Source organism: Chlorocebus sabaeus, chromosome 3 (assembly GCF_047675955.1).
Source record: "Chlorocebus sabaeus isolate Y175 chromosome 3, mChlSab1.0.hap1, whole genome shotgun sequence".
Taxonomy (NCBI): Eukaryota; Metazoa; Chordata; class Mammalia; order Primates; family Cercopithecidae; genus Chlorocebus; species Chlorocebus sabaeus.
Window position 1 is genome coordinate 76,575,791 of NC_132906.1, and position 26,358 is coordinate 76,602,148.

Here is a 26,358-nt window from a genome sequence, read left to right on the forward strand (position 1 = left end):
AAACAAAATAATTGACTCTCTCATGTTTTTATTTAATAATTTATTGAATACCTACTATCTAAAAGGTATCCAGCACTACACATGCACTGACAGTGAAGGTGGTGTGAGTGTGTGGGGGCAGGTGGTAGATAAATCTCTGTAGTTTTTTTTTTTTTTTTTGAGACGGAGTCTTGCTCTGTCACCCAGGCTGAAGTGCAGTGGCCAGATCTCAGCTCACTGCAAGCTCCGCCTCCCGGGTTCACGCCATTCTCCTGCCTCAGCCTCCCGAGTAACTGGGACTACAGGCGCCCGCCACTGCGCCCGGCTAGTTTTTTGTATTTTTAGTAGAGACGGGGTTTCACCGTGTTAACCAGGATGGTCTCGATCTCCTGACCTCGTGATCTGCCCATCTCGGCCTCCCAAAGTGCTGGGATTACAGGCTTCAGCCACCGCGCCTGCTGTGAACCTAAAACTGCTCTAAAGTCTATTAAAAAATACAACAATTTAACATGTCTTCCTTTATGCTACCATAGCTTTTATGTTATAAAAAACAAGCACATTAATGTGGAGCACTTAGAACTACATCTGGTATATAGTGGTAAATATTTTATTTATTTTTAAATAATATACACATATTTATTTTATATATATATATAGTGGGGTTTTTGTGTGTGTGTTTTGGTTTTTTTTTTTTTGGTCAAGATAGAGTCTCACTCTGTTGCCCAGGCTGGAGGGCAGTGACGCAATCTCAGCTCACTGCAACCCCTACCTCCTGGGTTCAAGCGATTCTCCTGCCTCAGCCTTCCTAGTAGCTGGGATTACAGGTACATGCCACCACGCCTGGCTAATTTTTGTATTTTTAGTAGAGACGGGGTTTCACCATGTTGGCCAGGCTGATCTTGAACTCCTGTCCTCGGGTGATCTGCCTGCCTTGGCCTCCCAAAGTGCTGAGATTATAGGCGTGAGCCACCGCACCTTGCTGTGAGTTCTATATTAAGTGTTATTATTACCAGTATTATTAGAGACCACTTATCAAATAGTACAGCAATTGTTTGTCTTCATATCTGTCTTACATATCACTATACTGTGCACATCTTAAGAATCATGTCAGTTCCCCCCCACCCCCATATCTGAAGGGCCTAATTGATGCTAAATAAATGTTGGTTGGGTAGGTGGTGAAAGAATCAATGAATAATTGAATAAAAGGGATCAGACACTAGTGGATACAAACACAGATGGCCTCTGACTTATGATGGTTCAACTTAAAATTTTTCAACTTTAGGATGGTGCAAAATCAATATGCATTCAGTAGAAACTCACTTAGAATATCCAGGTAACCATTTTGGTTTTCACCTTCAGTACAGTATTTGATAAATTACATGAGATATTCAACACCGTATTATAAAATAGGCCTTGTGTGAGATGCTTTTTCCTAACTGTAGGCTAATGTTAGTGTTCTGAGCATATTTAAGGTAGGTTATGCTAAGCTACGATGTTCATAGGTTAGGTGTATTAAATGCATTTTTGACTTAACGGTATTTTCAACTTATGATGGATTATTGGGATGTAACCCCATCATAAGTCAGGAAGCATCTGTATAAATGAGGCATAATACCTTAGTCTAGTGGAAATGAAGGACGTTTTCAACACAAGTCAAACTGTGGGAAAAGTGAATACAGAGGAATAAATCAAGCTCCATCGGATGACAAATGATGAAATGATTAATCTTGATTCAGAAAATCAGAGATGCTTCACAACTATAGTGAACAAGAAACTTTAACATAACCAGAGTTGCCTCCAAAAGGCAATGTATAAGTTCTAATAAGAAAGTTTTCAACACCTGTGAAAAGAATGGGAGGGGGAAAATAAAGAGGCTTGTGTCTGTTTTGGAGCTCATTTATGACCCAGAAATGTATTCGATTAAAACATTCCTTTTCCAAGATGTCTCAGAGAAATTCTTCCACAGCTCTGCAGTTGGGTCCCTTTCATTTCTGAGTTTACAGACCTGACCTGAAGAATTTATTGAAATGCTGGAGGTGACTGAAAAGTGTAACAACATGAAAGTCTAGCAGACAAAATGTTTATTTCTTTAATTTAGATTTCCTAGTAGCATCTTCCATCAATTTAACATAAGTTAGTTTTTCTCTTCTTAATCTACCAATGCAAAAAAATATAAGAAGAGAAGGACTTTCGAAAGAACTGTGTTCTGTTACTGGGAAACAGAGAGAAAAGAAAAAAAAAAAAAGATTCCTAGATAATATCAATCTTTCGACCATTGAGTATGTTCTTGAGTGAAAATTAAATTTAAAGAGTCGAAGTCTTATGCTTACAAAGGACTAGGATAAAAATGGAAAAAGAGTGAGATCATCTAAACACCACACATTCCTACGTGAACTGCATCAGCTCAACCTCAGAAAGCCATTAGACTAAATAAGCTTGAAGGCCACCGATTAGTGAATTTACAAGGAACTCTAAATAGCCTATTCCTTTTAATTAGAGATTCTATTATTTTAATAACAATACTTTATACTTACATAGGTCCTTTCATCTACAGAACTCAAAAGGATTTTACAAGTGTGGTTTCATCATTATCCCCATTTCAGAGATTGGAAAATGGAGGCAATTAGTCACTTGTACAAACAAGAAGTTCACTGTCAACTGTTCAAAAACTATTTGGTGTTCAAGTTTCTCAGAAGCCAAAAGACATAGCTGCAAATGGCACATTCTCATAAAGCCAACTGGCAGGTAAGCCTTATAAGGTGAACAGCAAATTCACAGTCTCCTGCCATTCAGCTCTTCCTGACAATTAAGCTCAGTGACTTTTTTGTTTCGATTTCTCCCTACAGAGACTATAGAGAAACTCTCTACAGAGAATTTCACCATAGAATTTAGAGTTTTAAAAAACAAATCCCAGAACCTGTATGTGTTTCTACTTATTAGGCTGAAATTACTTTACCAGCTTCATGATGATGGAAACTATGAGGTGTTTATTTTCCAAAGAATTAACAATATTCGGGGTCGTCAATAGTCTGTTACAAGACACTAATCTACATCTCTTCCTTGAGAAATTTTGGATCATCCAGGAGTGGCCCAGTGACTCCATTCGCAAAAGAGTCATCAGGCTACTATAGAGGAGGTTCTTTGGGAGGCTCAGGATCAGGTTTCAATTCCAAAGATTGCCCCACAAAAAAGCTACCCTAGGAAGGCTAGCAACTTACTCTTTGGGGGAGAATTAATTGAAGGACATGTGTCCTGCTTTGGGACACACAGCACATCACAGAATGGTAATTACAACATACACAAAATAACTTCCCAGCTCAGTCACGAAGGACTTAGTCTCGTGCCCTGAGATTCAAAGAAAAAGACCATCTAGCAAGATAAGTAGAGCCATCCAAAGTTGGTGTCACAATACAGTGGAATATTATTCAGCCTTTAAAAAGAAAAAAATTCTACCATTTGCGACAACATGGATGGACCTGGAAGACATTTGCGCTAAGTGAAATAAGTCAGTCTCAGAAGGACAAACTCTGCATGATTCCTCTTCCATGAGGCATCTAAAGTAGCCAAACATAGAGAAGTACACGACAGAATTGTGGTTACCAGGGGATGGGGGAGGGGTGATGGGGAGTTGTAAAGTTATAACGATACAAGATGAGCAAGTTCCAGAGATGTGCTGTACAATATAGTGCCTATAGTTAACGATAAGGCATTCGGCACTTACAAATGTGTTAAGAGGGCAGATCTCATGTTAACTGTTCTTACCACAAAAGCAAAACATAAACAAAAACAAAGAACCATGAGGAACCTTTGGAGATGATGGATATGTTTATTATCTTGATTGTGGATGGCAACGCAACCGTATAGGTATGTCCAGATACCAAATTGTGCACATTAATTATGTGCAGTGTTCCGTGTAACAATTATGCCTCAATAAAACTGAGAAACATTAAAAGCCTAGTAATTGAATCTATAGATACAGCAAATCTTAAGTTACCTTTCAAAAAATGTAGGTGTGGAAAGAGTTCTGTTCCTGATGAGTCTGGACTGAGCAGATCGTGGGGGGAGATGAGCCACAGCCTGGAGGTGGGATCTCAGGGCCAGGCCTGGCCTTGACAATGGCTGGAGAGGCAGACCATCTCCCTGGAGGAAGCCCTGCTTCTTTGGACTGGCTTAGGCACATGGGATTTCCTTACAGCCTGGACTTAAAGGACAGGCCCTATTTCTGGCCCAATGCCTTTTTAGAGTAGGGGATCCTTTTTTTTTTTTTTTTTTTTTTTTTCATTTTGAAAGTAGGTCTCCGTGATCCTAAGTTCCTGTTAACTTCTAGAGCAATATTTATAAACATTTCCTCAGCAAAGGGAAATAGCAATGATCCCTTCTATTCTACTATCCTCTATTCTTTCTATCCCTACCTAAAACAAACAAGCAAGCAAAAAACTTGCTAGCCAGGGCAAAAATATAAAGAAGCTGGTAACAAAAAGAGTTAACGGTTATATGTGACTTCCTAAAGTCCTCTGCCTCAGAATTCTATGCAATGGAGATTTACAACTTTTGAAAGTGTTGGCACTGTTTTTTGGTTTTTTGTTTTTTTTTTTTTTTGAGATACAGTCTTGCTCTGTTATTGCCCAGGGTGGAGTACAATGGCGCGATTTCAGCTCACTGCAACCTCCACCTCCCGGGTTCAAGTGATTCTCCTGTCTCAGCCTCCTGAGTAGCTGGGATTACAGGTGCCCATCACCACGCCTGGCTAATTTTTGTATTTTTAGTGGAGACAGGGTTTCACCATTTGGCCAGGCTGGTCTTGAACTCCTGACCTTCAATGATTCACCCGTCTTGGCCTCCCAAAGTGCTGAGATTACAGGTGTGAGCCGCTGTGCCTGGCCAGCACTTTTTCATTGATTGACATAGAAATAATTATTCTAGAAGTATTTTGGGGTTTTGAACAAAAAAGTTACTGTGTTAGTGTGGTTTTCAGTCACACTAACCACACCAGCAACCTCCTCCTCATTCGTCTAAAAAAACCATGATAATTTTGAGAGAAGGTCTATAGAAGCAAATGCTTAAATAAACTTAGAAAAACTGAGCAATATATATCCATTACGTTATAGAAATTTTTGTCATGATTAATATCCAGGGCAAAACTAGGACCTACGTATTCTTCTGAATGACAGAATTAAAAATATTACTACAAAATGATTATAAAGCCAGAACTTTTTTTTTTTTTTTTTTGACAGATCTCACTTCATTGCCCAGGCTGGAGTGCAGTGGCACGATTTCGGCTCACTGCAACCTCTGCCTCCTGGGTTCAAGTGATTCTCCTGTCTCGGCCTCCAGAGTAGCTGGGATTATAGGCACCCACCACCATGCCTGGCTAATTTTTGTATTTTTAGTAGAGACAAGGTTTCACCATGTTGGTCAGGCTGGTCTCAAACTCCTGACCTCAAAGTGACCCATTTACTTCAGCCTCCCAAAGTGCTGGGATTACAGGTGTAAGCCACTGTACCCGGCCTAAAGCCAGAACTTTTAAGGTGAAAAAAGAAATCTAATGTCTGGGCACTCGTGGACATAAAGATGGCAACAATAGACACTGGAGACTGCTAGAGTAGGGAGGCAGGGGCAAAGGTTGAAAAACTACCTACTGGGTGCTCCACACACAACCGGGGTGACGGGATCAATCATACCTCAAACCCCAGCACCGTGCAATATACCTATGTCAGAAACCTGCACATGTACCCCCTGGATCTAAAATAAAGTTGAAAGTTAAAGTGAAAAAACAATCGAATGTCATTCCTACACCAACATCACAGGCCTTTGTATGTTCCGTTAGTAATACCTATTCAATACCTTATGAAGCTCAATGACCTATATCCACCTATGTTCCAGCATCCTGCGAGAACAGAAGTAAAAAGTGTTTTTAAAAGGAAGAAGTCTTCTGCAACCACCCAGCCTACAACAGTGTCCAAGGGCTTTGCTGAGGTTGCCACTTGTGTTTTTTGTATTTCAGTGGCCCCCTGCCAGGCTTTGAGTGTTTATCCCCGAAGGGCATGGTTGCTGGAAACTGGAGATGGGAGAGACTGAGGAGGATTTGAAAAAGCCCCAAAGAGCTAGAGGAATGAGAAATGCACAGAGACGTCAAAGTAACAGGTAATGAGAGAGACCAGAGTCTAAAGGAAGGACACTGAGCAAATTTTGTGATGTCCAGTTCAAGTCCAGAGAAAAGTGACAAAAAGCCATTGTTATCTAATAACGACCGTCCCTGCCATAGCTCCTTGAGAAAGCTCCATCTTGCCGTCGCTCGACAATTTTGTCAAAGTTCCAACCGAGTCATAAGCTTTAACAAGAAACATGCACTCTGCTGAGGTCAGGAGTTCAGGACCAGCCCGGCCAACATGGTGAAACCCCATCTCAAAATACAAAAATTAGCCAGGCATGATGGTGGGTGCCTGTAATCCCAGCTATTTGGGAGGCTGAAGCAGGAGAATTACTTGAACCGGGGAGGTGGAGGTTGCAGTGAGCCGAGATAGCACCATTGCACTCCAGCCTGGGTGACAAACTGAGACTCCGTCTCCAAAAAAAAAAAAAAAAAATCTGTTCAAATCATGAGAAATGTTGAGACCAGAACACCTGCCTTTGACCCCTGTGTTCTAAATGCTTGCCTCACCCATCCCTTTTCAACAAGTGCAAACCCATTTCAGGAGAGGGCACCGAATCTATCTTGAAAGGACTTGCTCTGAGTTTCAAAGCTCAGTCTTTTAAGCTCTTAAATTCCCCTTCCAACAAACAAGCCAATAGTATGTTGGCATGCATTCATATAAGCAGGCTTGGGCCACGCCATATTTATTTAGTCTTCATAATTAGATCTACTAGAGGGTGTGAAGAATAAAACAGTACATCAGGCTTATTAAATATGCTTCCAACCAAAACCATCATTGGTTTGCCTTTCAAAGTCTAATCTAAGAGTCTCTGTCAAGAGTCTCATCTTTTCCTTAGAAGGAGCTCTTTTCCCAGCTCTGGCCCTCCCCACCAAGCTTGGAGCATGGGCCTCACCTGTGCACTTGCAGGTCCGGTGGAAGAATTTTCTTGGCCACTGCTCACGGTCATCCTGGTTTCGTAGGATGTAGGGACCACTCCAGGGCCTTGTGTCGGCTCGCACCTCTGTGCACTGTCCCCGGCCTTGCTGAGAGCCACAGACATCGGCCAACTCTGCACCCAGGTGTGGGCAGCACTCCTTGTTCACCAGGCTGTCCACCGTCATGCAGACTCGGGGGAACTGAGCCTGGGCTCCTGGCAGGATTTTGCAGTCCAAGCAACTGAGCAGAAGCCCCCACCAAAGGGGGCTCATGGCTTTATAATTGGGAGAACTCTCTCTCTCTCTCTCTTACTTCCCTTGTCTCTATCCCACTTTTCTCCTTATCTTCCACTCTTTCAGTCTTTTTTCTTTTCAGTATATTTTCTTTTTCTTTGCATTCTATTCCTCTCTTCTTAAAAACATAACCACAAGAATCAGAGTGTGCACATGTGTACCTGAATATGCACACACTATTTTATGTGATTCAAACAACTAACAGATTTAATTTCCTTAGAAGCGCCTCTAACAACCAAATTTAATGAGGGTAGCGCTTCTCTCCATCTTCCCCCGTTAAATCAGGCTTTGTCTAATTGAGTTAATTTACAGAATACCCAGTCATACTACTTATTATGCTGGTATTTCTAAACCCTCTCCCTCCCTCCTTAGCTCTTGACTTTAATTGCCTTGAACTCAGTTCAAAAGCCAAACACCAGGCTGCTTTTATTCTCTCTGGCTTGCCAAGCCACGGGGTCTTGTGGGCTTGTGTAAGGGCTGGGAGAAGGCTTCATTAGGGGGATTAGTATTAGAGAAACCCTCATCATTAGCACATGACCCAAAGTGCACAATAAAGGAGATCATTTCTGGCTTTGTTTCAGGAGGGCAAAACCATCTTCTTTATCTGGGCTCATGTGCTCCAGCCAAACTTGTGACCTCAGACATCCTGGGGAGTCAATGGATGCAGTGAGCTCTTCGTCAAAGACCCTTTACAGACAAGCTCACTTTGCTAACTACAATGCACTCATGGCTGCTTTCTGACATGTGTGCAAAAAAGACCATAATAGGGGGTCACGCAACTTCAAAAATAAAGAAACATTTATTTAGAACCAGGGTACAAGGAATTGCTTTGTTCCACAATTGGGAATCCTCTTCCCTCCAAATAATAACTTACTCTTTTCCTATTCAGCACATCTATGCAGCAATATTTTTTTTAATTACGTGAAGTAGCATGCCACCAGAAACTCACAATTGTCATTATCTGATTGTATGGAAGGCACTGGAACCATCTGGAATGAAGATTTGCAAGCAAATCTTTTCGATTAGACTAAAGGGAAGCATGACCGAACTTCAGTCTAGAAAGCAATGCCTCCTGGTGCTTCTGGGGAATGGTCAGGTCAGCAACAGCGGCCACCTGTCAGAGTATCCTTTTATTTTTTCACAGTGGAAATACGACTGTCTTTGCACCTATTTCATGGTGGAAAGAGGACTTGGTGCCACAAGGATGAGAAACGGCTTCAGCTAGTTTCTAAGAATATACTTGAATGTAAAGACACATATTCTTATGTTTCAAAGCAAATTCCTAATGTGAAAACAATTACACAGGTATTCCCACCCCCGTACCTCTGTGCCACCCCTTGGTGTTAAGTTGCTATGACTAATTAAATGGTAGTTCTTATGTCTGGCTCTACACCAATATCAGCCTGTACCACAGCCCTACTGGATCAGAATCTCTGAGGATGTTCCAGATACCAACCAGCCTTTGTTAGAAAATATCTGGGCAATTCTAATGCGCAGCCAGAGTTGAGAATCACTGAATCAGAATACAGCAGAGCGCCAAAGGAAATATTGCAACAGCATCAGCTAAAAGAGACCATGTGTAATAGTTTCCTGAGGTTTCTGTAACAAATGACCACAAACTGGATGACTGAAAACAACAGAAATCTATTTTCTCACTGTTCTGAAGGCCAGAAGTCTGAAATGAAGGTGTTGGCTGGACTGGCGTGTGTCAGCCAGGCGGCTGCACTCTCCCTGGAGACTCTAGGCTAGAATCCTCCTTGCCTCTTCAAGCTTCTGGCAGCTGCTGTCAATCCATGGCTTGAAACTGCAGCTCCAATGTCTGCCACAGCCCCATGGCCTTCTCCCCATCTGTCTGTGTTTTTCCTCCATGTCTGTTTCTCATAAGGACTTTTATCGGATGTAGAGCCCACTCAGATAATCCAGGATGATCTCATCTCAAGATTCTTCACTCAATTACATCTGCAAAGAAGACTCTTTTTTCCAAATAAGGTCACATTCACAGGTTCTGGGACATGGACGTATCTTTTGGGGAAGTCAACATTCAACCTAACACATCATGGGTGGGAAGAAACTTGGGGTTCTAAAATCGCAAAATCTCAAGGGTTTTTGAAACCTTGATTTTGGAGCTCATTCGTTCCTTCCATGTGTATTTACTGACTGCCTCTTCATGCCAGCATTGTGACACTTGGGAATTTTATTCTATGTTTTTGTGAAGCCTTGGGTCTCCATATATGTTAAGATAAAATTTCTTGGATGTTAAAACTGATGGAGTCAATAATTCTCATGTCAGAATGCCCCAGGTCTAAGTCCTAGGATCTCTTTTCTTTCATTTCCACACTTGCTAGATAACTCAGCTAGTCTGAGGCCTTAAATGCAGGCTATCATGACTTTCCAAAATTACAACTCTGACTTTGACCTCAGTTGTGAGCACCAGAGTCATATTATTTAACTTCCTACTGGACCTCTCTACTTGAAGGTTTACATATTTCTCACCCAAGTTGAGAACTTTTGCTCTCTCCTCCCAAATGTGTTCTCCATTGGTCTTCTCTATCTCCACAAAGAGCATCACCACAACCCTACAAGTCATCTCTGAGTCTTCTCTTTCCCACCTCTGTATGTGTGCTTTCCAATGCACTTCAAGTAAAATCCAAGGTACTTTGCATGTGCTACTCAAAGTGTGGCCAACAGATCCATGAATAGTGTGTTCCTGGTTTACATCAACATAAGAACAATGAGAACAGAAATTGAGAGTCAACGCTGGGAAATTTTCACAGCAATTTGACATATGCCTGAATATTATGCCAATGTCAAATTGCACTTGTCACCATCTAAAGTTATCTGACTTATTGGTTAGGTGGCTGAAAGTTTGTCTCATCTACTGGGCTATAAGTTCATTAACTCTGCTGTGTTTTTCCAACATGTGCACCAGTATTTGGCAAATAGAGGCTACTTGATAAATAGTTGATGAATAAATATTCCCAATTCAAAATTTTATGTTCATCAAAAGGGCCTCATTATTATAGTGACTGGTTTTATACAAATTAAATGCTTTTATTTTGAATATATAAAACACATTTAGACTACTAATGACCACTATTATGCTGGGGGTTTCATGTTAGGTTTTGTTAAACTGCTGCAAATGTTTGAAAACCACCAACCCTGGCTAACCCGGTGAAAACCTGTCTCTACTAAAAAATACAAAAAACTAGCCAGGCAAGGTGGCGGGCGCCTGTAGTCCCAGCTACTCGGGAGGCTGAGGCAGGAGAATGGCGGGAACCCGGGAGGCGGAGCTTGCAGTGAGCCGAGATGGCGCCACTGCACTCCAGCCTGGGCGACAGAGCGAGACTCCGTCTCTAAAAAAAAAAGAAAAGAAAAGAAAACCACCAACCCGACATCACTATAACCCATGAACTCCCTCCTCAGTATTTCCAACAAAACATCACTAGTGAGGAGGTTCTCACAACATTTCAGGAACAATTCTAAGGGTGAGGAAATTCTTCCTTTTAAATAAGTTTTTGGCCTGGCACAGTGGCTCATGCCTTGTAATCCCAACATTTTGGGAGGCCAAGGCAGGCAGATCACATGAGCCCAGGAGGTTGAGATCAGCCTGCGCAACATGGTGAAACCCCATCTCTACTAAAAACACAAAAATCAGTTGGGCATGGTGGCATGCACCTGTAGTCCCATCTAGTAAGGAGGCTGAGGCAGGAGGATTTCTTGAGTCCAGGAGGTTGAGGCTACAGTGAGCCGTGATTGCAACACTGCACTCCAGCCTGTGCAAAAGAGTGAGACCCTGTCTCAAATAAATAAATAAACAACAAAAAAAATAAGTTTTTAACCTTAAGTATAATTTCAACTAAATTCAAATATAAATTTAAATTTAAATGTATAAATATAAATGTTAAATAAAATTTCCTTCCCCAATGCTTTCATCAAAAGCCTTTGGTAACCCAGTTGGGCTCCCTAGAACAGGTACAGTACATTTTCCACAGGCGTTTCTCCCTTTTTTTTTTTTTTCCAGACTAAATATTCTCCATTCCTTTCCATTTTCTTTCATATGACTTAGTTTGTTTTTTGTTTTTGAGACAGAGTCTCGCTGTGTCACCCAGGCTGGAGTGCAGTGGCATGATCTCGGCTCACTGCAACCTCCGCCTCCCAGTTCAAGCGATTCTCCCGCCTCTGCCCCTCAAGTACCTGACTATAGGCACCCACCACCACATCTGCCTAATTTTTGTATTTTCAGTAGAGATGAGGTTTCACCATGTTGGCCAGGCTGGTCTCGAACCCCTCACCTCAGGTGATCCTCCCATCTCAGCCTCCCAAAGTGTTGGGAGTTTACAGGTGTGAGCCACAGTGACCGGCCCATATGACTTAGTTTTAAATGTCCCCATCAGCCTGGTCTTTTTTATGGACAACACAGGTCACGATTTGACCTCTGAATGCAGGTTTCCCATAACTTAATTCGACGTTCCTGCTACAATCTAAGCAAAGACAACTGAAAAAGAATTACCTTGTAAGCTTTGCTAGATAGTCACATCACCTCATCAATTTTGTCTACATCCACTCAGGGTAACTCATGCTGCAGTTAAGACCTCAAAATGTCATTTGGCTTATGAAAGAAATGTTTACTTCTTACGCAGCCTGCACATCCACCACATGTCTGTCAGCTGTGACTGTGCTGTACACTGTATCTTTTTGAAAATCATTGTCACTCCTTAGCAATTCTCCTGGCTAAATAATCAATACTTTTAGTCCTTTCTCACCTATCAAGCATTAGTATTATTACTTCCTGTCCCATTTTGTTTTCTCTGCTCTCCTTCAAGGTATGGGCCCTTGAAGTGGGTGTTTCCATGAAATAAAGAGTGACCTGCCTTTATTAGGAATGATTGTGAATTTGGGGAGGATACTATAGATGATGGTTCATTTACTCAACAAATATTTTGATAAGTGCTTCCTATGTGCCAGACACTGTATTTGTGCAAGGCTGATGGGGTTGCAGCTTCATTTAAGCCTTTTTTTTTTTAAAGTATTTAAGGCTTTTCTTCTAAGCCCAGGTGAGTACAGGAAAGCTCAGGGGCTCTGCCATTCTAGGAGAAAGGCAGTGAGCTATACAGGTGCCTCCATTGTGAACAAGCAGACTGGTAGTTAATGGCCATGGCATCCTTTGGAAACACCGATGATGCCCAGAGTCTCTAAGTTCTCTCACAGAGCCCTCCAAGGTTCTACCTGTGCTAGAGTCTCAAGGGCAGGGTCGTGAATCCATCTGAGAAGCTAACAAAATCTATGAATCTTCTTGACAGAAAAAGACCCATGCTAAATTTTCCACACAATTTCAGGATGTTCAAAGATCCCCCTGAAGTTCCTCTTCTGTCCCCCTGCCCTGCCCCGCCCCGCACCCACCCCCCAGGAGAATGCCAGAGAGACCCTTTTGTTTGGTGACATGTCTCAAGTCCTGCCATGGACCTTGACATTGGTCATTTTCATCAATGAATTGGGTTATGAAGACCATAAAGACGGGCCAACCAAATGTGTAGTTAGGACAAAGGCAGGAATGAAAGAAATCCCATTGCTTATACCCATTTAATATGACAACTTTGAACAGAAGTGAAATAAACCCTTTCATTTACAACCTGTTAGGAGCTGAGCTGGGTCCTCCCAAAAATTCCTACGTTCAAGTCTCAACTTGCAGCACCCAAGAATATAACTGTATTTGGCAATAGGGCCTTTACAGAGGAGATTAAGTTAAAAATGAAGTTGTCAGGATGGGCCTCAATCTCATCTGACCAGTGTTCATGTTAGAAAAAGGAAATTTAGACACACAAGAAGGCACCAGAAGTGCATGTGCAGAGAGGAAAGACCATGGCACAGGGCAGCAATAGGGAAGCTCTCTGCAAGTCGAGGCCTTGACAGAGGCCTTGACAGAAGAATCCAACCCTGCCTACTCCTTGATCGTGAACTTTCAGTCTCCGGAACTGTGGGAAAGTAAGTTTCTGTTGTTTAAGCCATCTACTCTGTGGATTTGGAAGGATAGGGCTACAGGTGATCTATATGTTGTTAAGTGCTCAATGTCATTGGGTTTGCGGTCTTTTTTAGTTCCTATGTGTTGCTTGATTGCATGATTTTAAAAGCAAGAAAGCAGCCTAATGTATTAAGTCCCTACTATGCTCCTGGCACTAAGCTAAGGGTGAGTATGTAATGTTTCTAGTTATTTATTCACTGTTTATTATCCTCATTTTACAGAAGAGGAAACAGAGCCTGCCAGACCTCGGGTAACAAGCCCTGTGACAGAGTTGTGTTTTCCTGACTCCAAAGTTGTTGTCTTTTCACCATGTCGAGTTGTCAAACTCATCATCTTCTCTGGGAAAGTCAGCACAGTGCCTCATACTAAGGGACTGATGGAAACTTACAATCTCTTATCTCCTACTCCATGCCAGGTACTATGCTAAGCTTGCTTTCCTTACCCTTTATTATCTCATTTAAATTCCAAGAAACTGCTGCTTAAAATTTTAGTATTTCTAATTTAAGTGAATTGATTTAACATTGCTACCCTAGATGGAAGCCCTAAGCACATCAGAATAGAAGAAATCCTCATTCTGATGGCGGAGATTGATTGAAGTTGAGAATATGGGTTGGGCTCTTCCTAGCCTTGCAGTAACTAAATTACCTTTTAGTATTAAGCCATCAGCCTGCATTAGGGCATGATTTGGAAAAACATCCTGTGAAACTTGTAAGGTATTTTTAATATCATCAAACACATTTCCTAGTGTCATTTTATGGGGATCCAGGGAGAGATTTCTTGCAGGCTTCAGGATTTAGGAAGGCTGTACTTCCCCATAGAAACCAGTTTATCCAGGACTGTTGATCCATGTGAATCTTAGGATGGTGTTTCTTTCTTTACCTTGGCCAGTTATGAAGCTTAGAGCCAAATTTGCAGCCCCCACATCAAGCAACTGATTCATGCAGTATCGACTTTAATATTTTCTTCCCTTATGTTCCTGGGTTCTGGGATTCTTATTTTATCCTTTTGCAAATTTATGTATTTCTCTAGCTTGTCTCGAATCCTTTGAGAAATGAGACAGACAGACAGACACACACATTTCTGTATAAGTGCAAAGGTAACAAACACCCAGCCAAGTTGTTGCTTACAAAACAGGGCTTAGAGAAGAGTTTGAGAAGAATCCCTAAAAAGTTGGTATAAGTGAATACAGATCTAAGGACATAAGCTAAGAAGATCTCAGATCATAAGTATGACTGTAACTAAACATTGCATTATTTGCAAAAGAGAAAGTCTTTGTTAGAAATCGAATAGCAGAATCTAAGAGGGGGATATCTCATGGGTGTATTGAGACCATTGGTTATCAATGGAAGCCATCGAATCAAGGACTGTTACAAGGAATGTTCTGAAACGCAGTAAAGAGAGGCAGCTGTGTATCATAGAGCTTAATAGTCTGAGAGTAGAAAAGTGCCTTATTAGAAAGCAACTCATTTTACTATCTCTTTTTACAGCTGAGGCAAGACTAAGTGAAAAGGGATGTTCTGCATACTTTCATTTTGCATGCTGGCACCTAGCACCAACTTGCACATAAGAAGGACTCAATGTATGTTCATGACATACTGAATTAGATACCTTAGAGAATTTGTGAGTGAATGATACAGGGTAGACATGCATAACTTTGGAAGTAGGATGCCAGCCTATGCCTTCCTACGCCACTCTGTGTGTTCAAAGGAGGAAGAAATGGCTCAAAGCCTGGGAAGCAATTGAAGAGAACAGTAGATTTGTTAGAGCCATGGCTAAGATTAATACAGAGAAAACATATGCATCTTTCTGCTTGCCAACGAGTCGCCTGCTCTTTTCTCCTGTGCCTCTGAATGTGAAAATCCTCCCCGTTTTTTAGCCCCCTGTACACCTTCCCTGTCTGATGCTTTTTGATCTATTCTTTGCTGCCTCATCATAGGGAAAAGAGATTATTTTTTTTCCCCATGACCAAGTTGTTTCCTAAATGCTGGACATCTGTCCTGATAAGGGTTTTGCTTTCTACATCTAAGAGCCTTTTTTCTTCTTGGTGGTATGAATTGTTCTTCAGAGGAACTAAGGGTTATAAATAGGATGTGCAGTCTGTTATTTCAGTTGAGTGCATTTTTTTCATCTTGAATGCATTTTTGTAGTTCATCCTTAAGTCTGTGTTTATACAACAAACACTTTTTAGTTTCAGATTTTGCATCATTTATCTTTATATTCATCTTAGTTCTTTGTTATGCACACTGTGCCCTCTAATTCTTATTTTATCATTTTGTTTTTTATGCTTCATTCTGGTACATGAATATTCAGTTTGGATTTTTATGTGTACCCTTATAAATTAATGACTGATTTGGGTAAGCAAGAGCTACTCTTTCTTCAAAATACAGTTCTCTGGGAGGGAATCACTCTCTTCCTGCTCAATTCTGATCAAATCCAGAAAATACCACCTATACATTTGTAAGAGGTTGTATGGGCTGAAAAAACATATATATTTTTAGACAACTTTAGTATTAACAGATCTACGAGGGCTTATAGATGTACAATTTAGACTGTTTAGGGTCTAGAAGGATTTCCAAAATCTATTGTCTGCCAGGCACGGTGGCTCACACCTGTAATCTCAGCACTTTGGGAGGCTGAAGCAGGAGAATCACTTGAGCTCAGGAGTTTGAGACCAGCCTGGGCAATATGGCGTAACCTATTTCTACAAAAAATACAAAAATTAGCCAGGCGTGGTGGTGCATGCCTGTAGTCCCAGCTACTCAGGAAAGCTGAGATGGGAGAATAGCTTGAGCCCAAGAGGCAGAGGTTGCAATGAGCTGAGATTGCACCACTGGACTCTAGCCTGGGTGATACAGCCAGACCTTCTTGTCTTATATATATATACACACACACATACACACACACACACACATATATACACATACATATACACACACACACATATACACATACATATACACACACATATATACACATACATATACACACACATATATACACACATACATATACACACACATATATACACATACATATACACACACATACACACACACATATATACACATACATATACACACACATATATACACAAACACACACACATATATATAGTCAAGAGAAAAACATAAGGTATATAGCTATGAACTCACTATGTTTATGCTAACATGTACATGTGAGGGAGTGGGGGCAGGGAGTATATCTGTGTCTGTGACTTGTCTGTGTCTATCTGCCCATCTCTGTGTGGCAATGTATAGAATAAACACAAGAAACTGGTTGAGTGCTGTCCCTGGGAATGGGCCTAATGGGGTGAGGAACAGGAGAGGAAAGAACAATTATTTTCATTCTATACTTTTTTACATTTTGAATTTTGAACCATGCACGTATAGTACTTAGTTTAAAAAATTCGTTAATAAAAAATTCAAGCTAAAACAATTTAGAATGATGAGTACTTGTGAGGATGACATTACATAAAGGAGGAATTTCCTGGAAGTATTAAAAAGAGTATAACCCAGTCAAAATCCCAGCAAGTTACTTTGTGAATAAGGACAAACAGTAGAAGTTTATATGGAGAGGCAAGAAACTTACCAGTTCTATGATCCTGGACAAATGGTTATTCTCTCTCAGCCTCAGATTCCTCATCTGTAAACCTAAGATGCAGATATCTACTTAATAAGATATAATTTTAAGGATTAAATATGGCATTGGATATAAATTGCCTAGCAGAATCTGGCACACAGAAGGTACTCAGCATATTTTTATTATTCCCATTAAACAATGTCTCAAATTTCTACACAGGCAAACCATTGGTCTGACTCATTATATTATTGTTTATGTGTTTGAAAAATTACTACCCTCTTAATCAATAGCCCATATGACCTCTATTTCAGTGGACAGCCAGGAAAGGCTAAAAGATCTGATTAATACACACACACACTCATATACATGTCTAAGCATCTAAGTATAAGTACTTTTAATATTTTTTTTCTGGAAACTAAGTATTTATAACTCTAACACATCGAAGATATTCTTGTTCATAATGCAATATTACTACCCAGAAATGAAGTTAACTGTTTTCTTCTTAGATTCCACTTAATTAGTCAAATGATGATATGCTATGTTTACAGCTATGTTATTCTGTTAGCCTTGGAACTTAGGAATCTCCATCACTAATTATGACAAATACATGTGGAGACAAGGTTTCAAGAAGCCACAGAGAATGAATAAACCAGATAGGAGCCCTCTTATTAATTTCAAGAGCTGCCAAAAATAAATGCTATTATTAAAAATAAGGAAAAATATATTTTTCAAAAATGTCTTGATCTGAATCTGGTGCTTTTACACCAAGTTCATTACTTCATCATTGCTGTCAGAAACCAACTAACCAAGGCTGGATGCAGTGGCTCATGCCTGTAATCCCAGCACTTTGGGAGGCCGAGGTGAGTGGATTAGCTGAGGTCAGGAGTTCCAGACCAGCCTGACCACCATGGTGTAACCCCGTCTCTACTAAAAATATAAAAATTAGTTGGACATGGTGGTGCATGCCTATAGTTCCAGTTACTCAGGAGGCTGAGGCAGGAGAACTGCTTAAACCCGGCAGGTGGAGGTTGCAGTGAGCCAAGATCGCGCCACTGCACTCCAGTCTGGGCGACAGAGTGACACTCGGTCTCAAAAAAAAAAAAAAAAAAAAAAAACTAACCATGGTGTCTGTGTCTGTCTGACATTCGCTTTGAAAATGGCTCCTCTCATTGAATCTCATCTGCACTCATTCAGTTACTTTTCATAGACCACATGTGCATACACACACACACACACACACACACACACAGAGCTAAAAAATAAAACAAAACCTCCAAACTTTCATTTCATAAGCAATAGAAAAGATATATGTACTTACAAATCATAGCAGACAGCTGCGTAGTAAATGTAAATTTTGTTGTAATGAATTTTTCATTTCTAAGAAGTATTCTAGTACAAGAAGGAAGACACACTGAAAAGTAGTAGAAAACAAGATAATTTCTTAGAGGTTTTGGTTTACCTTCAATTAGAAGTTTATAATATGTAATATTTTTGTAGTCACAAGATCTACTGAATTTAGGAAAGTTAACTATTTATGCCATGAAATGGATTTTACCTTGAGCACCAATGATTAAAAGGCCAGGTTGGAGCTCAGCAGAAGAGTATTTAATAATGGAGGGGTGAGCAACCTTCTTGTGGAAACATTTAGTCCTCGCCGAAGACCTGAAGGAATACAAAGATGTCAGTGAGCAAGAAAAGTCAGGGTGCTTTTAGGGACTGGGAACCATAGAGGGTAAAGAGTTCAAGAGTAAAGCTTCCACAAACTGAGTGGCTCAAACAATAAAAATTTATCATCTCACAGTCCTGACACCTCCAAGATCGAGTGTCAGCAGAGCCATGCTCTCTTTGAAGGTGATAGGGGCAGATCTTTCCCAGGCCTCTCTCCCAGCTTCTGGTAGTTCCTTGCCTTGTAATATAGAACTCCAATCTTCACATGATGTTCTTCTTGTGTTCAAGGCTCTGGGTCTGAATTTCCCCTTTTGTGAGGACACCAATAGATTAGATTAGGGGCCCATCCTACTCCAGTATGACCTCATCTTAACTAATTATACCTGCAATGACCCTACTCCTAAATAAGGTCACATTCTGGGTTACTCAGGGTTTGGACTTCAGCATATAAATTTGAGAGGGACACAATTCAACCCATAACAGATAACAAATCATGAAACTGGCATCAAAACTCAAATCCTCATTCTCTTTTTACAACCAAGCCATGCTGAACACATCCTCAAACTTTTGGGTTTAGAAGGAGAGTTGGTATGGGTAATGTTGGTGTGGAAGAGAAACTGAAGAGAAGTAAGGGGGTCATCATCACAAGACTTAGCTGCTTTCTGGTGACATGAAGAATTCTGCTAATTCTGCTGAATCTCATTGAAGTACCAAACTGGGTATAGGGAAGTCTACTTCTGCAAGGGTTAGCATTTGTCAATCAGTACCGGAGCTCCTCTTAGAATTCTACAGTTAGTCCTATGCATGGTCTCTGTGAACCGTATTATCACATAAATTTTAGATCTGGATGAGAAGTTAAAGATCATTTAGACCAATACTCTCAAGTGAGAAAACCAAAGCCCACCCAGAGTTTAGAATAACTCATTCAAGACCATAGAGCCTCGGCATCCTGATTGATAGCGCAGTGCTCTTTTCTCTCACTGGACAACCAGGGGTGAGTAAAATATGAGATCTCTCTTATCTGTTATGGACACGTTTTTCTCCCCCCACCTTTGTCTCAAGCATCTCATGTGTAAAACTCACTCTTAGCTCATCATTCTCCCAACTCAACAGTAAAGGCAGATACATAGAAAGTGCTCAGTATTTACTAAATGAACTTATAAATGACAGCAGAGAACCAGAGAGCCTTAAGGATAAACTCTTCAACTGAAACATCCAGGTGGCCTCTCAACTCACATGCCCCTCCCACTCTACAGAGGAGTCCACAGAGCTCTTTTGCTTCTTTTAAGTTGAAGCTAGTTGGGTCTTCTCCTCATAGATGTTTCCTCTGAACTGAGCTTGAGGTTCCCAGAATGGCAGCAGCTTCTCTTCTTGCAGGAGATGTGGACACCTCTTTGTGCTCCAGGGCAACATGACTGGCTACGCCTGGGGGCTGCACTCCCTGCCTTCTGTTAATATTTATATCCAATATCCAACACAGTGCTTAGCACAAGTAACTGAATGACAGACAATGACTATTACTTGGACTACAGGATCCAAGTCAGTTGGGGGTGGGAACTTAACTTGTTAATGTCTTCCAAATCAAACCCCCAAATGTGAGGTTTAATATAAATTTTTTTCACATTTATAAGAAACACATTCATTTTAGAAAAACTGAAGAACACAAAGATGTACAGAAAAGAAAATGTAAATCACTCATAATCTCACCATCAAGAAATTATTCTTATTAATCCTTGGGTGTTTATCATTCCAGATGAAAATATTCATTCCTTCAATAGTTTTTTAAAACCTAATTGGAATTATAGTATATGTATTTCCATAGTCTACATTGACCCCCCAATTGAAGTACATATTGAAAATGCTTTTTCCAAATTTGCAGTTGTCAAAGTACAGAGGAGGAAGTCTGAAACCTTTTCTCAATCAAAACATGGCAGTCATAAAGAATGGCAGCACCCAAGGCATTCATTGTGCTTGGAAGGTTCATTGTATCCTATGGTGAAAAATGCTTCACATCTGTGCTCAAGACGAGAGAGATTCTTTTGCAACGTGACCCTGAAGAAAAGAACACTGTGGGCTATTTTCAGATCTAATATACTTTATAAGATGTTTTTTGATAATAGGGCACATCTCTGAGTCCACATTATTAGCCACCATCCTGAGGAGACTTGTCAGCTTCTCAAAGTTTAGACTTCTACAGGATCCAAGGGAAATGTCTGCCCCCACGACTTATGCTGAGTGAAAAAAACCCTGACAAAAATAGTACATATGATTTTATTTATATAAAATTCTATAAAACACAAGCTTATCTCAAGTGATAGAAAGTAGATGAGTGCTGGCCAGACAGGGCGGCAGGTAGGGCTGTGAGAAAGGAATTTCCAAGGCATATGAGGACTATGACAGATAAACATTCATTACCTTGAGGGTGATGATGGTTTCACTGGTGAATTCTTAGGTGAAAAGTCATCCAGTGACAGGCTTAACATATGTGCAGTATATTATACATCAGTTATACCTCAGTCAAGTTATGGTGACATACACAAAATGATATGGACAGAATAAAAAGTATGTTGCTAAGTAAAAGAAGTCAGTCTGAAGGGGCTACATACAATAGGATTCCAACTACACAATATCCTGGGAACATCAAAACTATGGAGACTGTAAAAAGATCAGTGGTTGCCAGAGGCTTATAGGGAGGGAGGAAAAGATAAACAAGTGGAATGCAGCAGGTTTTTAGGGCAGTGAAACTATTCTGCGTGATACTGTAACCGTGAATGCATGTCATTATACATTTGTCAAATCCCGCAGAATGCACAACACAAAAAATGAACCCTCATGTAAACTATGGGCCTAGGCTAATGATTATATAAACAGTGGAAACAGTGGGGCCATAAGAGGCTATATGGGAACTCTTTCTACTTTCGGCTCAATTTTTGTAAAGCTAAAACTACCCTAAAGAATAAAGGCTATTAATTTTTTTAATGTTTAGAGATGCCAACAGCTATAAAATTAGGAGATTCCACCTAAAAGTCTAGATCTCAAGCTCATCCCAAAAGACAAGAAGCTCCAGAAACCCTGCGTTAAGCCCACTCACGGCTACGCAGGATCTCACAGCTAGTGCTCCTCGTCCCCGTACCTCGCCACCTGGCCCTGCAGGCCTCACAGCTTTTACCATCTGCCTTCTGTGCTTGGCCTCCCCAATCCTGGCTCCTGGCCAGAGCCCAGGAAACAGTTTCCTTAGAGGGATGCTTGGATTCCTTTGTCACTATTCCCCAATCTGCATCCTTTCATCAGTTTGGGCTCCTTAAGTCTATTTTAGGTGCAATCGGCCTCACTGATTTCACTAGGGGTTCTCCAAGACTAGTTTCTCCTCTATCTTCAGGGATTTCCCAGGCAGGGAACGCCTAATTGATATTATTTGCTGATCTCCTCTGCTTTCACTCAGTTTTGTCTCTTTCCTGCTGTATACCCATTCTCCTTGCAGCAGCAAAACTAGGAAGTCAATGTGTGGAATTTTGTTTAACCCTTTACTCTCTAGCCTCCTGCAGGTCTTCCCTAGCACTAAGCTCTCATTTACTCTGAAAACTTTCTATAATACAATGAAGGAATGATTCACTCCATCACAGAAAGCTTTTAAAGTGTTAAAAAAAACCGAAGAAGAAAGTAACTAATCATTACTCCTTCACTCAGAGATAACTACAGCTTACATGTTGATATTTATACATTCAATCTTTATTCTGTACATATACATAATTGAAACAAAATGATCATATTACATTCTTCATTATGACTTTTTCCATTTAACAATACATTATGCATATTTTTCTAATATGATTTTGAAGGGTTATAGAATTCTCATTGGATAATAATTATGATGTCGTAATTGATTTAATTTCGCTGTTTTTGAATATTTAGTGTTATTTACAGCTTGTCACTTGTATTAATAATTCTGCAACAAATATCCTTGTCAATCTTTGCCCTCCTCTACGATATTTTCCATGAGTTAAATTCCAAGAAGCAGACTGTTCAACTACATGCTTATTTATTTTTTCCTTTTTTTTTAAACAGGGCCTGGCTCTGTCACTCAGGCTTGAATGCAGTGGTGCAATCTTGGCTCACTACAACCTCTGCCTGCCAGGCTAAAGCCATCCTCCCAACTCAGCCTCCTGAGTAGTTGGGAATACAGGCATGTGCCACCACACCTGGCTAATTTTTGTATATTTTGTGGAGACAGGGTTTCACCATGATGCCTGGGCTGGTTTCGAACTCCTGAGCTTAAGTAATCCACTCAGCTTGGCCTCTCCAAGTGCTGGGATTACAGGTGTGAGCCACCACAACCAGCCTTACATGCTTATTTTTAATGCTTTTGTTATAAGTTCCCAAATTGCCCTCCAGAAAGAATGCACCCACTTCTACTCCCAAAAGCAGAGTGCCCAAGACATAATTTCATATTTAAGCCAAAACTTCAAATAAAAAATATATTCCATGTATCATCAAAGTTTAAATTTTAGTGAGTGTAGGAGTACTTGTCAAAATGTAAGATGCAAAAATTCAAAGAGAAAAGAGGAATAAAACATGATACCTTTTTGGAAGATGTCATGATACTAATATTACAATATTTCTGTTAAAATATTACTTTTTCCCCTCTCTCCAATTGTATTAATCATTCCACAATTGTGGAGGATGTAGTAGCTCAAAAGGAGAGGGAGACATGGTTTAACTGTATAAGCTTTTTGGAATAATAAGAAGTTGAACACAGTAACTTCATATTTCAACTATGAGGGTTTTCTTTTAAATCTGGTTATAAATAATTTGATATGGCACCCCCTTAGAATTCATGAAGGGATGAGTCTGCAGGTCTAGTGAAGCTGCATGGTAAGTCTGTTGCCTAAAAGTCTACAGAGCAGGCTCTTCCCAGAAAGGAACGACGTGCCTGCATGCCTCTGTTCATTGCCAGTTGACTCTTCTCTGCATTTCCCTGCCCTATTCATTGTGCCATCAGTATTCACTTATTGTCAACAACATGCTGATGTTACCCAGCCCTTTCTTCTGACCGTATTCTCAACCTTATAAAGCGTGATCCAGCTTAATCAGAGATTAAGAGCTGTAGTCTATACTTGTTTTTGGAATGGATTCTGGCATTACTTGTTTTTATTTTTATTTTTGTTTTTTGAGATGGAGTCTCACTCTGTCACCAGGGCTGGAGTACAGTGCCATGATCTTGGCTCACTGCAACCTCCACCTCCTGGGTTCAAGTGATTCTCCTGCCTCAGCCTGCTAAATGGCTGGGATTACAGCCACGCACCACCACACCCAGCTAATTTTTGTATTTTTAGTAGAGACAGGATTTCACCATGTTGGCCAGGATGGTCTCCAACTCCTGGCCTCAAGTGATCCACCCACCTCGGCCTCCCAAAATGCTGGGATTACAGGCGTGAGCCACCACACTCGGCCGGTTTCTGGCATTATTAACATTTTCACTCACCTCAAAGAACTCACAGTGGCATGTACAGACTTGGTTGATCTTCAAGCATGGGCTTGTGGTAAGGGACATAATTTGGATATGCTAAGGCATAGAAAAATGAGACGTGAAGGAAGATATTTATATGTGGTATAGTTTGCATTTAATAGGTTGAGCATCCCTTTTTAACTGCTAAAGCACTAGAACTGTAACATGCCCAACCTGCATGTTCACCATGGGAAACGCATAACAGCAGGCTGCAACACGCTTCTAGATACCAGGACTTCAGAGCACAATGGATCATCGGCTTCTGCAGGCTCTGGAAAGAGTGTCTAGTGGGCTGTGAATACACCTGGAGCAGAGGAGAGAGAGGAAAGCTACAGGCCTCAGTGTTCCTTGCTGTGGCCACACAAGTGCTGGACCTCCTTCAAGACTCATAGGGAACACAGTAAGAGTTGAACTAAATTGTATCTTATAAATGTTCTTCAGTCTAGCCTCTGGGAAATCTGCGTTGGTTAATTTTATGTGTCAACTTGACTGGGCACCCAGACATTTGGTTAAACATTTTTCTAGATGTTTCTGTGAGGGTATTTTCTGGATGAAATTAACATTTAAATGGGTAGACCTTAAGTAAAGCAGACTGTTCTTCATAATGTAGGTGGGCCTCATCCAATCAGATGAAGGCCTGAATAGATCAAAGAATGACCTCCCCTGAGCAAGAGGGAGTTCTGCCAGCAGACTGCTTTCAGACTTGAATGGTAACCCTTCCCTGGGTCTCCAGCCTGCCAGGCTACTCTGCAGATCTTCGACTTGCCAGCCTCCATAATCAAGTGATCCCATTCTTTAAAATAAGTCTGTCTCTCTAGGTTGACCCTTGAACAACATGGGGTTAGAAGCGCCAACTCCCCATGAAGTCAAAAATCCAAGTTTTAACTCCCCCAAAACTTAACTACTAATAACCTACGACTGACTGGAAGACGTACCAATAACATATTTTATATGTATTATGCACTTTATTCTTATAACAAAGCAAACTACAGAAAATTTTACTTAAAAATCATAAGGAAGAGAAATATATCTACTATTCATCAAGTGGAAATGGGTCATCCTAAAGGTCTTCATCCTCATCTTCACATTGAGTAGGCTGAGGAGGAGGAAGAGGAAGGGTTGGTCTTGTTGTCTCAGGGGTGGCAGAGGTGGAGGAGGTAGAGGGGATGGAAGGGGAGGCAGCAGAGGCAAGCATGCTCCATGTAACTTTGAAAAAAACTCCGTGTACAAATGGACCCATGCAGTTCAAACCCATGTTGTTCAGGGGTCACCTATATATGTGTGTGTGTGTGCACATACGCATGCACATATACATCTTACTGGTTCAGTTTCCCTGGAGTACCTTAATATGTCTACTCTGCACTTTTCAGTGGAGGATATTCTCAAATGCAAAGAACAAGCTACCTTGTGGAGGACTAAGTAAGAGCTGCTGTCCTCAGGAAGCAAACTTAGAATCGAGGACAACAGCCAGACAGAATTCTAAACCTCTACTCCCTCAGGAAGGGAACAATCTTGGATGAGTGAGATCCCCAAAGTTGGTGTGTCAAGAGTTGCATGTGGATAAAATATGTGAGGAACCCACAAGATGAAGCGCCCTGCCTACTCCACTAGTGAGGGAAAACAGGTAAACCAAGCATAATGAGAGGGACTTTACAGATTTTCTCCTCATCCACAGTTAAAATTGTCAAAGAAGTGAACAAATAAATTAGAGCTGAGCAGAAAATCTTTAGGACCTGCTATGGACTGAATATTTGCATCCCCTCTCCCTGCTCCAGATTCATTCTGATGCCCTAATCCCAATGGGATGGCATTAGGAGGTGGAGCCTTTGGGAAATGATAAGGTCACAAGGGTAGAGCCCTCATGAATGGGGTTAGTGCCCTAAAAAGAGGAGGCCAGAGAGAGAACTTCCCTCTATAAACCAGGAAGAGGGCCTTCACCAGGAACCTGACCCAGCTAGCACCCTGATCTCAACTTCCAGCCTCCAGACAGAAATGAGAAATCAACACCTGTTGTTGAAGCGACCCAGTTTACAGTAATTTGTTACAGCAGCCTGAACTATGACAGGAGCTGTGTACATTTGAGAGGTGAAGCCAGCTGAAGACTTCCTGGGTGAAGTGGGGAATTGGAGAACTTTTCTGTCTAGCTAGAGGATTGTAAATGTATCAATCAGCACTCTGTAAAAACGCACCAATCACCGCTGTGTCTAGCTAAAGGATTGTAAATGTGCCAGGCTCTGTAAAATG

General features: G+C 40.9%; 1 protein-coding gene across 2 annotated transcripts in view; it reads right to left on the reverse strand.

Annotated features, from left to right (window-relative positions):
* The window catches only part of DCT (dopachrome tautomerase), a 66,925-nt gene that overhangs the window by 34,462 nt on the left and 6,105 nt on the right, over nucleotides 1–26,358 (reverse strand). Inside the window, exon 1 of one of the 2 annotated variants that reach the window (XM_007960686.3) lies at nucleotides 7,027–7,802. The exons of the other annotated variant lie outside the window; for it this stretch is intronic. Within the exon in view, the coding sequence (XP_007958877.3) occupies nucleotides 7,027–7,321 (295 nt within the window). The 5' untranslated portion in view covers nucleotides 7,322–7,802. Of the gene's footprint in view, nucleotides 1–7,026; nucleotides 7,803–26,358 lie in introns of those variants that run through there. 2 annotated transcript variants of the gene reach the window in all.